Genomic DNA, 23,938 nt, shown 5'->3' with positions numbered 1-23,938 from the left:
TATTATATATAATATATATTATACATAATATATGATATACATAATATATATTATATATTATATATAATATACATAAAGAACATTACATCCCCAAACAGAATACACATTCTTTTCAAGTGTACATGAAACAATCTCCAGGATATTTCATATGTTAGGCTACAGAACATGTCTCAATATATTCAAGAAAACCACATCAAACATCTTTTCCAACCAAAATGGTACAAAGCTAGATGTCAATTACAAGAAGAAAACTGGAAAAATCAAATATATGGAGATTAAACAACATACTACTGCATGACCAATGTTCAATGAAGAAATAAAAAAAAGTAATTAAAAAAATACCTTGAGACAAATGAAAATACAACACACCAAAATCTATAGGATGTAGCAAAATAGTTTTAAAGGTTATAGTGATATAAGCCTACCACATGAAACATGAAATATATCAGGTATACAAACTAACTTTGCACCTAAAAAACCCTAAGAAAACAACAAATGAAGCCCCAACTTAGTAGAAGGGAGGAAATAATAAACATCAGAGCACATATAAATGAAATAGGGACTAAAAAGCGATAGAAAAGATCAGTGAAACTAAGAGTTGGTTCATTAAAAATATAAACAAAATTGACAAACTTTAGCTAGACTTACAAGGAAAAAAAGAAAGCGTTCTCAAATAAATAAAATCAAAACTAAAAGAAGATACAACTCACACCAAAGGAATATATAAATGATCATAAGAGATTACTTAAAACAATTTTATGCCAACAAATTCAACAACTTAGAAGAAATCGATAAATTCCTATAAATTTAAAGTCTTCTAAGACCAAATCATGAAGAAATAGAAAATCTAAATAGACTGTTTACTAGTAAGAAGACTGAATCAGTAATCAAAAAACTCCAACAAACAAAAGTCCAAGACCAGATGGTTACTCATGTGAATTCTACCAAACATTCAAAGAAGATTTAATATCAATCCTCCTTGAACTCCCCAAATAACTGAAAAGGAGGGAATGCTCCCAAACTCATTTTATGAGGTCAACATTACCCTGATACCAACACCAAGCAAAAATAACACAAAAAAGAAAATTACACGCCAATATCCCTGATAAAGAGATGCAAAAATCCTCAACAAAATATAAGTAAATCAAATTTAACAGTACATTAAGAGGATGATCCACCATAATCAAGAGAGATTTATTCTAGGGATGCAAGGATGGTCTAACATCTGCAAATCAATCAATGTGATATACCACATTGACAAAACGAAAGATAAAAATCATATGATCATCTCAATAGATGCAGAAAAAGCATTTAACAAAATTCAACATCCATTTATGACAAAAACTTTCAACAAAGTGGGTACAGACAGAATGTACCTCAATATAATGAAGGCCATATAAGACAAGTCCACAGCTAATATCATACTCAACAGTAAAAAGCTGAAAGCTTTTCCTTTAAGATCAGGACTAAAACAAGTATGCCCACTCTCACCACTTTTATTCAAAATAGTATTGAAAGTCCTAGCCAGACCAAGTAGGCAGGAAAAAGAAATAAGAGACATTCAAGTTGGAAAGGAAGAAGTAAAACTGTCACTATTTGTAGATGCATGATTTTCTATATAGAGAGAAAACCCTAAAGATGCCACCAAAAAAAAAAAAAAAACCTGTTAGAACTAATAAATTTAGCAAAGTTGCAGGATACAAAATCGATATATAAAAATATGTTGTTTCTACACTAACAGTGAACTATCAGAAAGAGAAATCAAGAAAACAATCCCATTTATAATTGCATCAAAAGAATAAATATATATTTATATAAATATATATTATACCTAGGAAAAATTTTAACCAAGGAGGTATAAGACCTATACATTAAAAACTATAAGACACTGATGAAAGAAATTGAAGAAGACACTATAAATGGAAAGATAATCTGGTTTTGTGGATTAAAAGACCACATTAAAATATCCATTTTAACCATTTTATCTACAGATTCAATATAATCCCCATCAATGTTCTAATGTCATTTTTCACAGAATTAGAATAAATAATTCAAAAATTTGTATGGAACACAAAAGATCCCATATAGGCAAAGACATCTTGAGAAAGAACAACAAAGCTAAAGGCATCATGCTCCTGATTTCAAACTATATTACCAAGATATAGTAATCAAAACAGTATGCTACTGGCAAAAAAATAGGCAAAAATTAGTGGGAAGGAACAGAGAGCCCACACATACATGGTCATTAATTTATCACAAAGGAGGTAAGAATATGGAAAAAGGACATTCTCTTTAATAAATGGTGTTGGGAAAACTGGACAGTCATATGCAAAAGAATGAAACTAGACCACTATCTTGTACCACACACAAAAATTAACTCAAAATCAGTTAAAGACATGAATATAAGAGCAGAAACTATAAAACTCCTAAAAGAAAACATATGCAGTACGCTCCTTGACATCAGTCTTGGAGATAATTTTTGGAACTGACTTCAGAGTCAATGGCAACAAAAGCAAAAAAAAAAAAAAAAAAGAAAAGAAAAAAGAAAGAAAATGAGACTACATCAAACTAAAAAGCACAGTAAAAGAAACCATCAACACTGAATAGAAGATATTTGCAAATCATGTATACAATAAGGGTTTAATATCCAAAATACATAAAGAACTCATACAACTCAATAACAAAAAAATAAACAATGATTTAAAAATGGGCTGAAGATTTGAATAGACATCGTTCCAAAGAACACATACAGATCGCCAATAGGCACATGAAAAGATGCTCAACATCACTAATCATTAGGGAAATGCAAATCAAAAGCACGAGTTATCACCTTACACCTGTCATAATGGTTACTGCAAAAAGGACAAGAAATAACAAGTATAGGCAAGGCTGTGGAGAAAAGGATGTGCGCCCTTGTGCACTACTGCTAAAAATGTAAACTGGTGCAGCCACTATGGAAAACCGTTTGGAGGTTCCTCAAAAAATCAAAACTAGAACTGCTATGTGATCCAGCAACTCCATCTCTGGGTATTTATCTGAAGAACAAATGAACACTAATTTGAAAATATACATGCACCCCTATGTCTAGTGAGGCATGATTTACAATAGCCAAGATATGGAAACAACCTAAGTGTCCATCAATGAATGAATGGATAAAGAGGTAGTGTGTACACACACACACACACACACACATACACACACACACACAGTGGAACACTATTCAGCCATTAAAAATGAACAAAATCTCTCCATTTGTGACAACATAATTGGACCCTGAGGGCACTTATGCTAAGTGAAATAAGTCAGAGCAAGACAAACACCATATGATTTGACTTACATGTGGAATCTAAAAAACAAAGCAAACAGACAAAATAAAACAAAACAAAATAAAACTCATAGATACAGAGAACAGATTAGATTGATGCTTGTTCGAGTGGAAAAAGTTGGGGGATGGGTACAATGGGTGAAGGGATCAAGAGGTACAAACTTCCACTTACAACATAAATAAGTGCAGGGCATAAAATGTACAGCATGGTGACTATAGTCAATAATATTGTTGCAAATTTGAAAGATACTAAGAAATAAATCTTTTTTTTTAAGATTTTATTTATTTATTTGAGAGAGAGAGAGAATGAAAGAGAAAGCACACGAGATGGGGGGAGGGTCTGAGGGAGAAGCAGACTCCCTGCCGAGCAGGGAGCCCGACGCGGGACTCGATCCAGGCACTCCAGGATCATGACCTGAGCCGAAGGCAGTCGCTCAACCAACTGAGCCACCCAGGTGTCCCTAAGAAAGTAAATCTTAAAAGTTCCCATTTCACATACACACAAAATCTGTAACTTTGTGTAGCTGGTAATGACAGATGCTAACTAGAGTTACTGTAATAATATTTCACAATGTACACAAATGTCAAATTATTATTCTGTACACCTGAAATTAATATACTGTATGTAAATAATACTTCAATAAAACAAAAACAAAACAGAAAGTAGCAGGTGTTGGGGAGGATGTAGGGAAATTGGAACCTTGTGTGTTGCTGCTGGGAAAGTAAAATGGTGACACCATGTGAAAAATATTATGGCAGTCCTTCAAAAAGTTAAACATAGAATTACCATATTATTCAGCAATTCCACTTCTGGGTATATACTCAAAAGAACTGAATACAGTGACTCAAACAGATATTTGTACACCCACGTTCCTAACAGCACTGTCCCCAACAGCCCAACTGTTCATCTATAGATGAACAGATCAATAAAATGTGGTGTGCACATATAATGAAATTTTATCCAGCCTTAAAAAAGAAAGAAATTCTAACACCTGCTACAACATGGATGAACCCTGAAAATGTGCTAAGGGAAATAAGCTAGTCACAGAAGAACAAGTATTATATGATTCTACTTACATGAGGTACACAGTCAAATTCATGCAGGCAAAAAATACAATGATTATTGCCAGGGACTCAGGGGAGGAGAAAAGAAAGTTGTTCAGTGGGGCACAGAGTTTCAATTTGGGAAGACAGAAAAGTTCTAGAGATGATGATGCTGATGGTGGCACAGAACAATGTGAATGTGCTTAATGACACAGCTGTACACTTCAGGATAGTTAAAATGGTAAATGTGTATTTTACAACATTAGAAAAAATTGGGGAAAAAATATAGCTTACCAGTTCCTTAGCCAAGTAATCTGCCAGAGTATTAAGAAGCTTGTAATATACTTCAAACCATGGCAGGTAACTGTAAAAAACAAAAAACAAGAACAGCAACAAAAAAAACAAAAACCTTTAAAAATGTATATGTATATATTATTTATAATCAAGAAAAGAGATGACAAACATTAAATCTGTATTATTTCAAACTTAATCCTGGATGGCAGAGAAGAACTATACCCATGTTCTCCTTACTGTTACAGTAAAATTTTACATATTATTTATTATTAGTTTTCACAACATAATCATGACCCAAAGTTCTATTATAAAAGTTATGCATTACACACTTCTGTTTTGTCTGCAGTAAAATTATTTAATCCTATATCATGGTATGCATGGTATGAATGTACCAAAAGCATGCACAGAAAAAAGCTAACCACTGTAATAAAATATAACACAAAATAAAAACTAATTTTAAAAAGCTTTCAAAATAAAGACACAATCTTCTTATTAATGATTACTGAAGTGAGTATATAATACAATAGAATTATGTGCCTAATTATTCAATTATTTTGAAACTGATGTTCAAGTAGGATGATAAATTTCAAAGTAAACATCAATATAAATAACAGAAAGCCTATTTTAAAAATTGTAAAAATATATATAACTGAAAATTCATTTTGATTCATTTTACTAGATACAAATATAACTAATTTTTATGAAAGCAAATACTAAGTCTAAAATTCAATTATACCCAAAAAATCCATACTCTTTATTAACAAATTAAGATATCAGTATATTTAAAATCTATCCAAAGGTTTTTTTTTTTAGGATTTTATTTATTTATTTGAGAGAGAGTGAGAGCATGAGAGGGGGGAGGGTCAGAGGGAGAAGCAGACTCCCCGCTGAGCAGGGAGCCCGACGTGGGACTCGATCCCGGGACTCCAGGATCATGACCTGAGCCGAAGGCAGTCGCTTAATCAACTGAGCCACCCAGGCACCCTATCCAAAGGTTTGTTTATTAATGTGTATGCTTTTCACATACCACAAAAACACCAGTATAGTTAAGTATGAACAAATACTCATTTTTTTTCTAAGAATTACTACAACAGATTACTTTCTAAGAGAAAACAGTGTAATGCTCTTACTACATAACTGTATTTTGACAAGAGTAAATGTATATAACAGATTTAAAATTTAAAAATCAATGAATAGAGCTTAGAAAAACAACATCGTATCTGCATTTTTTCACATAAAGTCTGATTTATTAATGGCTATGAAAGATGCTTTTTGATTCAAGAGTAACCTAAAGTCACAACAGAAGAACAGCTGGGTAAAGCACAGTATCTTTATTCGGCAGAATTGTTATAGAGTTCTTTAAAATAATAATTATAAATACTAAGTAATGATATAAAAGATTCCTGTGATATTTTAAAATATCTACTAACTTCTGGTTAAATCTAGCATATCAAAGACATGCATTTATCTCTATGCCCTTTGGAAACGGCACTAAAATGACAGTAAATGAATAAAAAGGATATAAATTAATAAGGACAAGAGAAATGAAGAAAAAAGCAATAGAGAGCAACACATGTGAATGGTTTCATAGAGATGAAAAGGAAAGAAAGGATGATAACTGACTTAGCAAAAGACAGAACACCAAAACCTAGGTGCCAATAGAAGGGAAAATGACCAGTAGCAAGTATATCTGCACACACACCCCCCCTCAAAGGATCCTGAAACACTGATCTGGGAATCTCTCAAAGAAAAAAAAAAAAAAACCCTCAGAGGTCCTATTTTCTTGGAATGAAATCCATCACTGCAAATAAAAAGTTTCTAATTCAGTTTAGTGCCTCTACCTTAAATATAAATGAAGAGTCCAACCACCAGATATTTGAGGAAATATATATACATGAATACAAACATAAAAGGAAATCCAAATAAACACAGACAGTACAAGCAACAGATGAGAACTCTACAAAGTTATCATTAATATTTTTAGGAGATGAATAAAGAACAGGATACTACTAAACAAAATGAAATCTGAAAAAAAAAAGGTGAAAAATATTTTAGACAAGAAAGAACTTTTAGACATTCAAAATATAAAAGTTGAAAACAATTAAAATTGATAGGTTAGAAACTAAATCAAGAATATCTCCTAGCAACTAGAATAAAGAGATAAACCAATGGACAATAGGAGAATAAATATTAAAATATCAGGCATCAATCTCAACAATTATGTAGCTAACAGTAGTTCCAAAAAGAAAGAAAAGAGGGAAAACAGGAATGAAAATTTCTTTTTTAAAAGTTATTGGAAAAATTCCCAGAACTTTAGATATGAGTGTCCACATTGAGAGTACCACTGGGTGAACTGTAAAATAAATGAATATCACAGTGAAATTCCAGTATAGGGGACAGAAAAGCACCTAAGAATTTCCAAAGAGAAAAAACAGGTAAAATACAAAGGCATTAAGTTCAAAATGCCACTGAACTTCTCAACAGCAATCCCAGAAAGTGAGCAGATTATGCCTTCAAAATGCAGAGGTTAAATCCCTTTGCCCAGAGAAAATACCAATCAAGTGTGGAGCTAGATTAACAACATTTTCAGGCATGCTAGGACTCAAAACTTTACCACTTTTGTACTATTTTGGGGAAACTACTAAAGGATGGCTTTGACAAAATGAGAGTGAAACAAAAGGAGGAACACTATAATAGGAGACAAATCTAATCTCATGGAAGAACAATTAAATCTAAGAATAAATTGTACAAAGGCCTAAAGAGCAACCAGTCTACAGCCTAATACTAACTAATCAGAAGTTAGTACTGGTATTCTCAACTTTCATATTTAAATGATTCAACTCTTTTAACTCTAGTGTTTAGACAGCTATTCTACTATACCTCTCACAAAAAAAGAAAAAGATTACTAATACTATTTTTAAATTTTCAACTCAATACCATGCAAATTACCATATCTTATTTTCTACACTCATTATAACTCAATGAAATAATTTCCATGGAGAATGTCCTTCTACTAAGACATACTACAGTTCATTGGACAGAGTGCCATTTCTTTCATTTGCAAGCATTTCATATTCATATTTCAACTTTTAATGGCCTGAAGAAAGTGTTATTTCAGGAAAATTTCAGTATGTCATGAAGTTCAGATCTGTATGTTCACATAAGATGAGACCTAATCTACTCAAGGAGCATGCTGGTCTATTTCTGTCTTGCTCTCAAGAATTTCTAGATAAAGCAAAATTTATTGATTTTAAATGGCTGCATGTCTACCTGTTAATCCTTACATTGTCATTTCCATCTTACTCAAATAATGTGAAGCCTTTTTAACCTTAATTCTTCTTTCTTGGACCACTATAAAAATAAAAATTATAATAAACACCTCATGATTATCTCATAAGTTATTACTAAATGAGATGATCTTTTTCTACACAAAATGCCTTAACACTCTTTTTGTCTTTTTTTAAGTTTTTATTTTAATTCCAATTAGTTAACATACAGTGTTATATTAGCTTCAGGTGCACAATACAGTAAATCAAGAGTTCCATACATCACCCGGTACTTACCACAAGTACACGCCTTAATCCCCATTACAATTTAATCCAACACCCAACCACCCTCCCCTCTGGTTAACATCAGATTTTTCTCTGTAATTAAGAGTCTATTTCTTGCTTTGTCTTTTTCTCCCTCTCTCTCTCTTATTTTTTTCCCTTTACTGTTTGCTTTGTGTCTTAAATTCCACATATGAGTGAAATCATATGATATTTGTCTTTGGCTTATTTCACTTAGCATTATACTCTCTAGCTCCATCCATGTCATTGCAAATGTCAAGAGTTCAGACTTTTTTATAGCTGAATAATATTCCATGATATATACCACATCTTTATCCATTCATCTGTCGATGGACACTTGGGCTGCTTCCATATCCTGGCTATTAGAAATAATGCTGCTATAAACACAGAAGTGTGTGTATCCCTTTGAATCAGTGTTCTGGTATTCTTTGGATAAATACCCAGGAGTGTGACTGCTGGATCGTGGAGTAGTTCTATTTTTAACTTGTTGAGGAATCCCCATACTATTCTCCACAGTGGTGTACCAGTTTGCATTCCCACCAACAGCACAAATACTCTTTTCCGTGTTCTGGTTTTCTCATCTTTACATTATTAGTTTTCATTAGTTATCTTCCCCTCTCAATTTTCTTTCAAATTATGAGGATTAACTGAAACAATTTTTCATAAAAGCTAACTTATATAAATACAATTTATCTGTAAGATTATTTAACTGTTTTTGAAAATAAAAAAATTGAATTAAATAATTAATATTTAGGTCACTTCTCAAAATTTAATAGTTCTTATTTGTGCAAAATGTTTTGTCATATAGTTACTGCTATTTTTTGTAATCTTCAAGAATACCAACTCTGGCTGAATTTCATCCTGGCACCAGGCTATGTTTGTTCTTGATTCAAGATATGCTAGATTTTGTTCTCATAGTCATTTTCTTAATCATCAAATTGAACACTCAACTCTATTATGTTTATAGCACTGTTAGACACTACGATGTTTTATAACTACCTCTAATATGATTTCATCTATAAATCAAACTAACATTATTTTTTATTTATTTACTGAGAGAGAGAGAATGATATAGAGAGAACATGAGAGGGGGGAGTCACAGGGACAAGCAGACTCCCTGCTGAGCAGGGAGCTTGATATGGCACTCAATCCCGGGACTCCAGGATCATGACCCGAGCCGAAGGCAGTCACTTAACCAACTGAGCCACCCAGGTGCCCAGACCAACATTATTTTTTAAAAAACTATGGCAACAAAGTTTACACTTGGCATATTTCTCATAGTCATCTCTAAGGCTCCATGATGCTCTGTTATTTCTATTTGGGCAGTATGACTCACTAGTCAATTCTATGTCTGTCTAGGGAGTACAGAGCAAAATCTAAGAATAAGACTCTACACGTTAAGATAATTGGAAGAATAGGGAATAAAACTTCTTAAACACTAACTATATGTATGAAAACATGCTAGCTACTTTGTATGTATTATCTCATTTAATTATTAAAATAATGCCATAATGTATAATTGACTAAAGTAAAACAACTTATCCAGGGTCATAAAGCTGCCAAACGGCAAGCCTGGGATTAGAACTCTGGTCAATCTGACTGAGCAATATTTGCTCAGGGGTCCACTGTAAATAGCCCATCACCCAATGCAGGCATGCAGTTCTACAGAACATCCAGTCTTTGAATAAACATGTCCAATGACCAGACATTTTCAGGCAGCTAAATAAACTATGACAAAATATATTCTGGTTTAATCTTAAATCAGTCTACTTATAATTTCTATCCACTGAAGCAAATTCTATCTTCCAAAATTTGTTTATCTAACTAATGTTCAGAGCATTATCTTTATGCCTTTTAAATTATATTTTGCTCATATGGGCAAATTTTTCAGCAGATAAAGATCTGTTTAATTCTTTCATCTAATGTATTGGTAATTCCTTCCAATTGTAGATTTCAGTACTGCTTCTATATTCATCACTGTGGATAAAAGGACATGGCCTGAATATCGTACAAGATCCCTCCCCCCGCCAAAAAAATGTCTATTTACCAACAATCTAAGTATGATACTTTAACCACTAAGAGAACTCATAACTTCATTATCTATTGTCTAGCCAATATTTTTCTCTCTATATAATTTGTTTATGAGAGAACGTGGAACAGATTCAAATTTCTACAACACTTCCGGATACACCAGTGTCATAAAGAACTGACTTTAGTTACACATGACCTGCACTTTGTGAACATGTACTGATTCTTGGTGATAACAGCTCCTTCTGTAGACTACATATCATTCACATTTCTTAACAAAACAGCACATATCAAAGTGGAGCTATTCTGTAACCTAGTTGTGCTCTTAGAAATGTCAGGGAAGCTGGGACATTTTCTGTTGCTAATAAACAATAGCATCTAGTAGAGGGTACAAATTGGCTACTTGCAGACTATCTCTAGCCCATGGGCATATTTTGTTTAGTCAACACCCCCTTGCTTAATTGAATAAGTTGCCAACTTCTAAATCTGAGATAATTCACTTAAAAATCTGGATTTTTTGCTCCTCTTTAAAAATCAAAAGAACTGGCAATACTGGTCAAACATTTTTCACTTTGTAACAAGTACCTGGAGCTGAGTGATGGCTTCTGTCTTTGGATATGGCATGTGCTACTTGGATCACCACACTAATCCCAACTTCTAATTGTCAGACCTTTATATCTCATTTGAATCCCTTCCTGGTCCCTGTAAGTGATCGAGTTCACAATCTTTGACATGGAGCAACTACTCAACAGGAAGTCCTGCTCATTCTTTTATATGACAAAGAAAATGGTTTGGAGTATACAAGTAGTCAGTAATTCAAGTATTTTAACAAGATTCCACTGTAAACTTTAAAGACAAAATGTGTGGCAAAAATAACATATATTATAAATGTTATAGATTTGTAAAACATAATGAATTATATAAGCTTACCTCGCTGGGTAAGAAATGTTATTCTCATGTTTTTATTTTTGTGGCTTTTTAGATAATTTTCAAACAATATATGTTCAAAGCTATTTCTAACTAACATATAAGCCCTTAAACTGATTAATTGTCAATAAATTAAAATTTTTTTTCACAGTTAAATTTTATAGACTCCAAGACAGTCAAAATTTGTCTTCTTACAACCAACCACAAACTACTAGAAGGGTAGTAGTTGGTCTACTACCAACTAGAAAGGTAAAAAAAATGTACTCAACATACTATAATGACTTAATTTATTTTACTTGAATCTTATAAAACTGAACATGTCATTTCTTTAACAAAGAATAACTGTGACTCTTATAGTCTTGCAAACATATATGAATGTAAAACATTAAGACCAATTGTTTTTTAAAAAGGCAAGAGATTCTTCAAAGTTTAATTATGACTATTTTCTTAATTTTTTGTAAAGATATAAGGCAAAACAGAGTACATATAAAGTCATGAATCCACTTTGCGGCAGTAAGAAGACTTCCCCCACACTTGTGCTTCCACTATAGAGCTGATAAAACTTTTACATTCAAAAGTCAAAGGTTAAATAAAGGAAAGGAAATGTTTTTTGTCAAATAGTCAAGTAACCACTAACAGTCTAAGTGATCAGCAGGAACCTTAACTTATAGTAATCAAATAAAACTAAGGAAACTGCCTTTCCGTAGAAAAACGTCTAATGTCTAGAGGCTGTTTTTCTGTCTGGAAAATTGACACAAAATGTGTAAAATTGAAACATTCTGCTTCTAAGGGATTTGCCCAAAGGAAGAGTGTGAAAGCTTCAAGTTTGGTATGAGTTAAAGCGGGGGGGGGGGGGGGGGGGGACCAGGGGCCGGACTACAAAGGCCCTAAACATCAATCTGTCTTCCTTATTAGGGTATTTCATTTTGAACCCTTCGCAACAATCTTATAGTTCTAAAATTATGTTAATCAAATTAGGAAAAAAGGTTACTTCTTGCATTTTTGTTAGCCTGTGAAAGCAATTCTAAATACAAACAATGGCAAGATTTAAATTAGTAATATCTCAGAATATTTTTGAAATCCTGTTAAGCTAGGAGAGATAAGTCATGGAAGAAGCTAAAGCATACAACCATGGCTGAAAATTCAAAATTACACAACAACTTTTGTACCTGATTTTACCTTGTATTAAAAATTTTAACCATCCTTAAATGTATCTCATTTTCATTATGACTATCTTTAAGGACCTGAAATATTTGAAACTGTTCAATATCAACAAAACTCAAGAGACATTTATATTTTTCATTTTAAACTTAGCTCATTAAAATACAAATACTAGAATGTAATATAAATGAAAAGATTTTTTTTGTTGTTAAGATACATTCAATCACGGTAGAAAAAAAAGTCTTTAGCAGGATATTATAAAGACAACAGGAGAAATATTAATTTCTATCTAAGAATCTTAAATCATTTAATGAGAATGATCCCTAAATAACCAATCCGGTATTATCTCACAATAGAATACCTAAGAATATTGTATGTTTTAATATAAATGCACTAATTTTGCATAAGAGCTTCATGGACAAGGTATTAAGATTTTTCATATTCAAAAGACATAATATATTCCAGGTAAAGATATAAGTAACTAATTTTAAAAACCATAATCAGAAAGGAAATCATCTTTGTGCTAAATCTCAACTTTTAAGGCATTAGAAAAGTGAAATGACCAACTATCAGATTGAGCATGTTCAAAAACAGTCAGGATTTACAGGGGATTCTATGAAAGCCATAGCAGTTTTTCCAATTTATAAACTGCTTCACATGCATTCATTCATTTAGAAATTGTAACTAAAGACTACAGTTAATTATTTAGTTTGCTATCCAATAGAGAGATTTTTAAATGTGTCTCAACAAGTCTTATAGAAATGATGAGAGTAAAATACCAAAATTTAAGCAACAGTTATGTGTTAAAGTCCTTTATTTTCTTTTTTAAACTTCTCTAGATCATCTAGATTTTCCTGAGTAAAACATATTACTTTTGTTATCAGAAAAACATGGTTAAAGACATATATTTCTGTGTCTTGCTTATGCAAGTATCTTGTCATTTTTCTAAAATTTTAGCCCTAATAAAGGCTAAACTCAAGGAGCCTTAGAATTAAGGCTGAATTCTAAGATCAGGATACTCGCACAAAACTGAATACAAACATTACTTCAAAGCTTTGGACAGCCACCAGTTAATACACAGAATACCAGCGTAGGCGATTCTCTCATATAACCCCCGCAAGCAGCACAGTCCGTAATTAAAACACACACACACACACACACACACACACACACACACACACACACACCTCTAGCCTTCAAATGAAGAGACCACACACACACACACACACACACACACCTCTAGCCTTCAAATGAAGAGACCACACACACACACACACACACACACACACACACACACACACACCCCTCTAGCCTTCAAATGAAGAGACCCCCCCCACACACACACCTCTAGCCTTCAAATGAAGAGACCTGACTGCCCTAACCAATTCTGTGAATAGTTCAGTAGATAATTCTTCTACCTTCTTTCCCTAGTCACCTCAGAAGATTACTAAATTCTATGTCTTAGTTTTATATTGAAATTAAACAAATTTTCTTCTACTACGTCTTAAGGATACAATGAAATGAAATGAGCAGTGTTGAAAGAGAAACAAGTAATAGGAAATAAACTGGATGTAGTAACATTTCTCCTACCATCTCACAAAGCATTTCCAATATATTAAACATTTTGTGTTGAAATTACAGAGAAACATTAATCTCAGGCTCCAAGATGGTAACAGGAAAGTCAGTTCACAAGCAATATTTTTTTCTCTTCCAAAGGTCATTCTTTCACACACTATGACTCCAAATTTCAAGGACACAGAATGAAACGACCCTTTCCATTCTTAATTCTGCTATACCACAATGATCAACTGAGTGCCTTTGAAGTGCCTGTAATAAAACACACTAGTAAAATAATCTTCTATCCTGAAAACAGATAACATGTTTTACCTGACAAAAGATGATCTGGTTAAATTCCCACAGTTTTAATATGCTATTTATAGTTCTAACATCTGAGAATTTTATAGGACAGGGAGAAAATGATTAAAATGACTCATACATTGCAAAAAATGGATAAATGCTGAAGTGTATAAAGTAAAAAAAAAAATTGGAGACCTATCTTTCTAGTCTTTTTTATAAGTATATACACTCATATATTAATATATAAATTTTTCATGTCAGCTACTTCTTAAAGTAGATACATTTACATACATATATAAATTGTTCTTTACAATATAAGAACATACCATAAATATTACTTTGACACTTCTCATCATTTCACAATTTTTCATAAACATCTCTCAGAGTTAGAGTCTGTATTAGTATATAATTTTCCCCAACAGATAAATAATATTCCATTCTGTTTGTCATTCATTCATTAATTTATTTATTAAACAAATATCTATTAAGAATTCATTATGTGCCAGGCACTATTGTAGGCACTGAGAAAATCACCCATCAGTGAAAAAAACAGAGAACATTCTGGTAGGGGCAGGGGGAACTGACCAGGGAATGTACCAAAAATTCCTACTGAAGGACATTTACATCCCATTATTTTGCTATTATAAACCATGCTATAATAAACAACTTTGTTTACACTTTACTGCTCACTAACTGGGAATATTCCTGATATTTAAAATTCTAGAACTGAGTCAAGGAGTATGAGATTTTATAAATCTGATAGATATTACTAAATTTCTCTTCTAATGGTTATGTCATTTTATAGTCCCTACACAGTTGACATGACATGTCTGTTTCCCCACAGGCTTATTTTTTTTTAATTTCATTTCTTTCAATCTTAGTATGTTCATTTCTTTCACCTTTAGTAAGGCTGAGCATCATTTACAGGTATATATACTATTTAAATTTCCTCTATGAATATATTACTCAGATGTTTTCCTTATTCTTCTATTCGGTTCTGTGTCATTAACTTGTAGCTACTTATTATGTATCATAGCTATTAACTCTTTCATCATCATACAGGCAAAGATGCCAATCTTTTTGGCCTCAAGATTCAATGGTAGGGATATAAAGGCGCTTATGACTACAGTCATTTTATTTTTATTTATTGTTTTTTAGAAGGGGGTGAGGAGGGGCAGAGGGAGAGGGAAAGAGAGAGAAAGAATCCCAAGCAGGCTCCATGCCTAGTATGGAGCCTGACACAGGGCTCAATCTCACAACCCTGAGATTATGATCAGAGCTGAAACCAAGAGTTGGATGCTCAACTGACTGAGACACCCAGGCGCCCCTACAGTAATTTTTTTTAAATCAACAATATTTTTTCCAGTACATTTAAAGTTTTATCCTTTCTTTCAACAGTTATAAAGTTAAATCTAAAGTGGGGGAGACCTGGTCTAGTTCATAGACAAACCAGGACCCAAAACACCATTATTCCCCGTAAGACAGCACTTAAGAGATTTGTTAAAGTTATTTTCACAGACATATGTTAATTACAGCTTAAAATAGGTATTCTCCTATCTATAACAGCTTTCTGAAAAAATTGCTGAATTCCATTACATTTTAATTCTCTTTCACTATTAAAACAATATTGGCTATTCTCAACGTGGTACACTGCCTCTAAGGACAAAGATTATGTTATGCCATTAAAATCATGAGATGGCAATCTTTTAAAAATTTCCTAGTAAAATCTTGCCATTTACGACGTGGATGGAACTGGAGGGTATTATGCTAAGCGAAATAATTCAAAGAAAGACATGTATCATACAATCTCACTGATATGAGGAATTCTTAATCTCAGGAAACAAACAGGGTTGCTGGAGTGGTGGGGGGTGAGAGGGATGGGGTGGCTGGGTGATAGACATTGGGGAGGGTGTGTGCTATGGTGAGCACTGTGAATTGTGTAAGACTGTTGAATCACAGACCTGTACCTCTGAAACAAGTAATACATTATATGTTAAAAAAAAAGAGAGAAGATAGTAGGAAGGGAAAAATGAAGGGGGGAAATCGGAGGGGGAGATGAACCATGAGAGACTATGGACTCTGATAAACAAACTGAGGGTTCTAGAGGGGAGGGGGTGGGGGGATAGGTTAGCCTGGTGATGGGTATTAAAGAGGGCACGTGCTGCATGGAGCACTGGGTGTCATACGCAAACAATGAATCATGGAACACTACATCAAAAACTAATGATGTAATGTATGGTGATTAACATAATAAAGAAAAAGAAAAAATAAATAAAAATTTCCTAGTAAAAAATAAGTTGGAGAATAGAACTTTCTCAATTTAAGATTCTCCTCTGTTTTTTTCATAAAGCTTTGTTACTTATTTCTTATCTAGCAGAAAGAACTGTCACATGACAAAAATAAACAAACAGAAATCTTTTTTTAAAAGATAAAATAACCAATAATGCATATTGTGAAAGGTTTTCTTCATTGGCATACATGATTTTACTTTTTTATTACATTTATGTAACATAACCTTATTTTCTGCAGGTAAAACTGTTCCTAATTCAAAGAGTACTACAACACTCTGGTGTTCTTCCACATACGCAAGTTTGATAACAATCACTTGATTACTGTAACTGTTTTAGAATCTGTTTCCTACAAATTAATGATCCCTGGTTTGGAGATATGAACACTATACCAGTATTTCAGGAATTTAACAAATAGCTACAGTTCATTTTTTGTGTAAATACTTTTAGGTGATGTAGGCTTTCCTAAATTTAAACAAATTTCTGAGGTTTATTCTATAGGCACATTTATAAGGACTATTCTGAACATTTAGTAACTATTTGCTAAATTTTAAGATTTTATTTATTTATTACTTACTTGAGAGAGAGAGAGAGAGAGAACGAATGGCAGGGTCAGAGGGAGAGGGAGGGGGAGGGAATCTCAAGTAGACTCCGTGCTGAGTGCAGAACCCAGTATAGGGCTCCATCTCACAACTTGTAAGATCACAACCGGAGCCGAAACCAAAAGTTGGACACTTAACAGACTGAGCCACCCAGGCGCCCCACTATTTGCTAATTATTAATAGGTTCAGTGTATTCAAAATATTTTAAAAGTTCAAAACAAAGACAAAGTTTCATCCTCTTTATGACTATCAGGAACTCATTTTGGAGGCAGTGAGGTAAAGTTGTAAAATGCAGGTTCAAATATTAGGAAAACTGATGTCTATAACTTATTCTCAACTGGGTCAGCAAAAACAATAAGAGAAAAAGAAAGACAAAGAATTTGCATGTATGTGTGTGTGCACTCGGAGAGAGAGGAAGGAGAAGCAGCAGCATGTTAACAGTTGTGAATCTCGGTGATGTATACACAAGAGTTTACTGTAGTATTCTTAAAGCTTTTCTGTAAACTTGACTTTTTTAATGAAAAGATTTAAAAATTGATAGAGAAAAATTAGAAAGCACCTATAGCTTTGGTCTTTCTATTAGGACAAACCTGCCTTGGGCAGAGCAGATAAGGTTCTACCCCCCCTTTAAAGTGTAGCTTTTGAACCTTCAGCATTAAACACAATGATAAAAGGAGCCCTCCTTACCCATTTTCCACATGTCACCCCCACTCTCATTGCACAATCAACTGGATTCAAATTATAAGAATCAACCTATAGTTTGAAGCATAATACTCTTCCAGATAAAACATATGTTTTAAATACAATTATTATCCAAATGAAAGAGTTGTTGCTTAAAGAAAGAATGGAGGAACATCCACATTCTGTTACTTACACTTATAAAGCAGTTAAGCATTTACTTTTAAATAAAGATTGAAGAAAATTCTCCAACTCTAACAAATGTTCTGGGTAAATTTATAACCTAAACTTCAAAGAATGATATGAATGTAGCTAAATAGCAAACGAACATCAATTTTATACCAAAGTTTTCTTTATAACATTTTAATTATTAAATTAGATGTTATTTCTTTTCCTACAAGCATTTCCACAGAATCTACCTTGACCAATATACATATTATAATCACAGTACAGAATCCTATTTTTATGGAATACATCTGGATTTTTGATTCATCAAGACATACTAAAGGGGAGCTAACTTTCAGAATCCTTTCTTGTAAACAGCCAGCACCTCAAATCCTAGGTCTACAAAAAGGAGACACAATCTTAACTACCTATTGAATCAAGGCAAATGATGTAAGCGATGGAAGTGGGACAGGTAGGACTTGTGGCAAAGTAGTAAACTCATGACACAACTAAACACCCACTGCTGAGTTCCAGCATATTGCTGCTACTGGGAAGTGCACGACCAGAATTAGCAAATATTCCCATTTACCAAAAGGAATTAGAAGCTTGAATTTTACGCAAAATTTCACTAAAATTTATAAAGTTAGAAACATCTTCAAAAGTTTCTAAAACACCATATGGCCAAATAAAACATCTCTATTAAACATTTTTGCCCAGAATCACCAGTTTACAACCTTTGCCTTAAAGCAGTAATTCACTTTCAAAAATCGAGGTTCTGAGTCAGTGATAGAAAAGAGCATGTATTAATTTAATTGATTTTTTTTGCATCCTGTTTAATAGGTGAAATATATATTATTTAAACTCACATCTTAATATTTAATTTTTCAAAAATAAACCCATAAAAACTAATCTTAAAAGAGCCAATTCTTTCAAGAAAGGTTTTACTGTTACTGGTAAATCTTGAAATCTAATTGATGCTCTATACAGAAGATAAAGTTATTTTTCAATTTACTTGGATCTAGAGAAAACAAATAAGAAAAAATATTATATGCATATTTTTAAGCATCCTAAGCATAACAAAGTACAAAAGAAAGGCACAATTAATGTATTAATGCATCCACTTTTTTTTACTACAAATACTCACCTAAGGATGCACAAGCAAATTTTGCCTCCTGATGTGAGTCTGCAGAATCCAAATCTCTGTTTACTTTCAATGTCTGTCAGTACAAAGGTAAAATGCTGTCCGACTTGATTTTGAGATACTCTATAATACAGCAATATTATAAAACTTTAATGTGTTTTTGTGTGACAATTTTCTTAAAGAAAAACAAAGCAAGAATGTATTTACATGAGCCACTGGGTTCACCTTCTTAATCAGTTGGTTCTCAAATCTAGAACTATGTTCTAAAACTAAAATGAGTGTGAAATGTGTAAACAACTAAATAATGAGTCAAATATCACATTAAGTTGTAACACTTACAGGCCGAGCAATTAAGTATATACTAACCCCATAGTAGGGAATCATAAGGTATTTCATTGTAAGTCTGCACATGCCTAAAAGTACTTCTAAAATGTTTCATAAATCTGAAAATACCATTACTGAGACTGTTGAACTGAGAAGGAAAACATGATGACTGATTCTGCTCAACTCCAGTCTCTCTTGTCATATTATTTTAAGACTGCTTAGACAGCAAATAAGGCTGCTTTAGCATCCAATGGCAGCCACCACCACCTCTGTTTAATTGTTTCTTCTGTTGACATTCTCACCCAGTAAAGCACCATAAAAATTACTATTGGCATTTTTTAGCATTCTCGTCTAGAACTACCTATGTACTGAGAACAAATTTCCAAGCACAAAGAAAGGACACAATTCCCACAGAAAAGCTTACTACAAAGAATTTTAGCTGTTGACCTAAGTATCGTGCTATTATAGCATGCGTCACACTGCGGTGTAACATGCAATATAAACCATTACACTGAATCTTTATCACCATTTAAAATATATAAATACACTTCTTGTTACTGGTTATCATTCTGCCATCAGACAACCATAACTGAACATCTGCTTCCTGGTCCCAAGATAAAATATCTATGACACCTAAATTTTGGTTCTGAAATAGCCACAGGAATTATGTAGAAAGAAGTAAGTTGCTTTATTACCAGTGTGCCAATGTTACTACAAATTGTTTCAATTGTCAGGAAATACTGCATTTCAAGTGCTGAATATTTCACAAATACACATTTAAGTGGACAGTTCTGAAAAAATTTTTACAAACTTCAAAAACACCTCCAGTGCCCATGTTCACAATGTACTTTCAAAAGCTTTTCCTCCTGTATTTTATCTTTGCTAGTAATGTGTAAATTGCAACTTGAACAAGCACAACTGATTCTCCAGGAAGGAGGTAAAACAAGGGGTATCATTCATCAGCAATGCTTATTAGTATCAATTAGCCTCATTCAGAAGGCATTATCTTTAACATTGTAAAATTTCAGATTTTTACTAATCTTTACTTTAGCAAAATATTTTCCAAAAACAAATTTTCCTTTAAAACCCCTCATACCATACTCTTAAAAAAACTGATAATAGGGTGTGAAAATCACATGAAAAACAATAAATGATCAGTTTTTATGTTCAAAGGCCTATATATTCTGTGAAATTCCAACTACACACAGGTAATACTCTATTCATTATTTGTTCAGTAAAATACAAACATAATGAGATTTTCAAAACTGCTGGGAGGATTTCCCTGCAGCCTTCCATAATATTGCACTATTTCTATACAGCTATTCTTGGGAGACAACTAGCCATGAGTTTTACAATATCACACAGATGGTCTTTTCAATTAGGGTGAAGTGAGATAGAAACCAGGATATATACATCTAATTTTAAAAGACACAATTCTAAGGCTCTGATTAAGGACATAGTAATATTTTTTTTCTGCAGGTGCTTACAATATGTACCTGAAGAACAAAAGGAAGAAATGGAACCTTAAGACTTCTCCTAACTGGCCACAGTGGAGAAAACAAAAGATATAATAATGTAAAAAGGCTTCTTCCTTTCAAATATTATTTAATTTTGAACCTCTGGTCCTTTTTTTGTTGTTGCTAGAAGCAGTGAAGAGAACATACATTTCTTTTTATTAAAAAACACATGAAACAATTTTAAAGTGCTCACTGGGATGAGCTGAAGTTACTTTGAATGATGGTTTATACTGTACCTTTCAATGTCAAAGGGGAAACAGAACTTGGGCACACTCTGTAGTACTTCCTGCAAATGCAAATTAAAAAAAAAAAGCTTTAGAATATTTTAAAAGATGCAGTTAAAACTTTTTCTTGAGACCTTTTCTAGGGGGGAAAAGGTTTTTTTTTTTTTTTCCTTAAGAAAAATAGCACAGGTTCCTAGACTAAAATAATTGATTATTAAAAAGGAATTAAGTTGGTGCTTTGGCAGATTGCACTGACAATGCCACGGAAGCCCCAGGAGGGAAAGGCCTGGCCTGAAGGGTATTAACACCCTTCACATCCCCGCTGGGATTCCCTTCAACAAGGCCATATGGATTTTACAAGAAGCACCGCACCATATGGGTAAGCTACGTCTGCTGCTACTTGTACCACAGACTAGCCACAGGGACTTCTGACAGATCCTGGCTCAAAAACATAAATGTTGTTTCAATTAAAATGCAGGCAGAGAAAAGGGAATGAAGTTGGCAGCGGCATGAATTACTGAGAGGTATAACAAATCTACATGTCCCATAGTAAAATGGTTAAAAAAAAAAAAAAGACTTTCTATAGCTAAAGAAACATATTTATATGTTTCAACTCTTGGTAAATTCAACAACAGTAACACTAAGTTTATCTCAAATAACAGTCTTTAAAAAAATGTGTATCTAAAAAATAAGCCTTTAAATTTAAAACAACATAGCTTCTATTCTGTGCACTTTTGTTTACGGATTGCCTAATATGAAAATCAGTGTTTTAATTAAGCATAGAAAATAACCTGCAGTGATTTTATATAGTCATTATAAAATAATTTTAAAAGCCTTTAGAAATCATACACGTTATAATCATAATAAAATATGAGTAACTGTCAGACACCTGGCAAAAAAACAGAAAAAGATTTATTTTTTTATATAGGAAAAACAACTTAAAATTAACTCTCATTCTAAAGTTAAGCTTTAGAATTGAAAATAACATCATATAAGTTCAAAGTCAGGTGATTTTATAAGACAAAGCAGAGATTTATGAGAATGTTTCCTATAAAAAAAAGAGCAAATATCTTAATGCAGTAGTCACCCCCACCAAAAATACTACCTCTTTACCAATAAAATTTACATCCAGAGAAATTATTAACACCTGCATATTTAACTCCTCTACAGAAACCTAGTATTGAGTGTTTTAAAGTAGAATTTATCACGTTCTTTTAAAATGCAGACTGCAATAAGGTATTAATTAATAATAAAACATTATAAAATTCCAATGCCAATACCTAAGGAAGCTTCAAGAAAGCCTTAAGACATTGAAGCAGAAAGAAAAGCAGCATGTAAAAAAAGCAGTCCTTCTATCTTTAGGGCAAGGTACCCTGCTTTGCTTATGAACACATACCTTTAAAAATATGAGCACAGACCCCATATTTAGAAAAAGCTGTTTTACTATTGAAAAAATTCTGTTAAATGTAATTAAAAGAGCCACTAAACTTGAAATAATTTAAATTACTGAAACTGAAAACAGTTCATTACAAGTAAGTTCATTTATCCATTGCTAATCCTTATCTTGTGCTACAAAAAGTGAAGCCATTTACCATATTTAGTATACATATCAACACTATTTTAATATCCCTCCCTTGCAAAGTTGTTCATATAATTTTTGTAACAACAGATCCATATTCAAAACTCATTGTCTACTTCTAAATGTACCAAAATTAGTAATATATTTCACATCAGTTTTAAGACTCAAATTAAGAAGAATGTTTCCCACTTAGTTGCTCAATCTTTCACACCCTCCCCCTCCCCCTCTCCACAAGCAACACACATGCACACACTTCTGCAAAACAGCCTCAGCTCGCTTCCCAACTGGCAGAAGCATCCCTCAGGGGACAAGTCTTTAAACCTCCGCACTCTTTAAAATTCAACCAGCCAGCAGGTCTATAGAGTAGTGTATAAACAGTATAGACAAAAAAATCCTCTCTCAGCTTATGTCAGCGACAAAGCAGCTCAGCAGTTGACTGCTTCTCCCCTGACAGTAGACGCTGGGTTTACACAGATCAATAGCTGAAAGTCCTACCTAGCTCCCAGGGCTCAGGTTTTCTTCCTTAATTACAGGTGCTATTCAAACTGAAGTTAAAAAAGAAAAGAGACAGAGAGAGAGGTTGAAGGGAGGAATAAGATACATGCAAAAAAGTTTCTTTATTCTTTTAGCAATAATGTTAATTGAAAATTGTACTTTTATATGTATTCGAAGAGTTCATAAAGTCTGATGCTTCCATCATAAAGTGTTTTTGATATCACACACATATGCACACTAGATGGGGATCCATAGATTATGTGAAAGCTTTAAGATAAAACTCCTCAAAAGTCATGTTTCTGTTTTCTTCAGGCTTTTGTTTTCAGGAAATACCTAATTTCCTCAGCCAAGAAAAATTATTTGAATTTTCTAAGTCATCTTAATTCTCTAAAATATTTTATTTTTATACAAAAAGAACACACTAAAACGTCAAATGTTAAAAATAGTAATAACAAAAGGAAATAGAATATACAATTATGAATAGCAAAATACAAAGGGCATACATAACACACACACACACACACACACACACACACATATGCGCATATACCCTAAAAACAACACATCTACCATCATATAAATGACTGGAAATAAGGACTGATGAAAATTTATACATTGGGTTTTTCTTTTTGGCACTATATCCCCGATCTCTATTAATAAGCATTATGGTCAAATTGATCTCATAAGAGAGAAGAGAGCAAACTGCTAGTGTTTGAGGGG

At 32.9% G+C, this 23,938-nt stretch overlaps 1 protein-coding gene across 1 annotated transcript in view; it reads right to left on the bottom strand.

Moving 5' to 3' along the window:
* DENND1B (DENN domain containing 1B) overlaps positions 1–23,938 on the bottom strand; it is a 267,164-nt gene that overhangs the window by 151,744 nt on the left and 91,482 nt on the right. Inside the window, exons 4-6 of the mRNA XM_028120237.2 lie at positions 21,157–21,206; positions 19,083–19,202; positions 4,664–4,733 (exon numbers count right to left, since the gene is read on the bottom strand). Of these exons, the coding sequence (XP_027976038.1) occupies positions 4,664–4,733; positions 19,083–19,202; positions 21,157–21,206 (240 nt within the window). The remainder of the gene's footprint in view (positions 1–4,663; positions 4,734–19,082; positions 19,203–21,156; positions 21,207–23,938) is intronic.

This window comes from Eumetopias jubatus, unplaced genomic scaffold, assembly GCF_037043125.1.
Source record: "Eumetopias jubatus isolate StellerSeaLion01/CBP00866 unplaced genomic scaffold, mEumJub1_p1.0 scaffold_12, whole genome shotgun sequence".
Lineage (NCBI taxonomy): Eukaryota > Metazoa > Chordata > Mammalia > Carnivora > Otariidae > Eumetopias > Eumetopias jubatus.
This window is presented reverse-complemented; position numbering and strand designations above follow the sequence as displayed.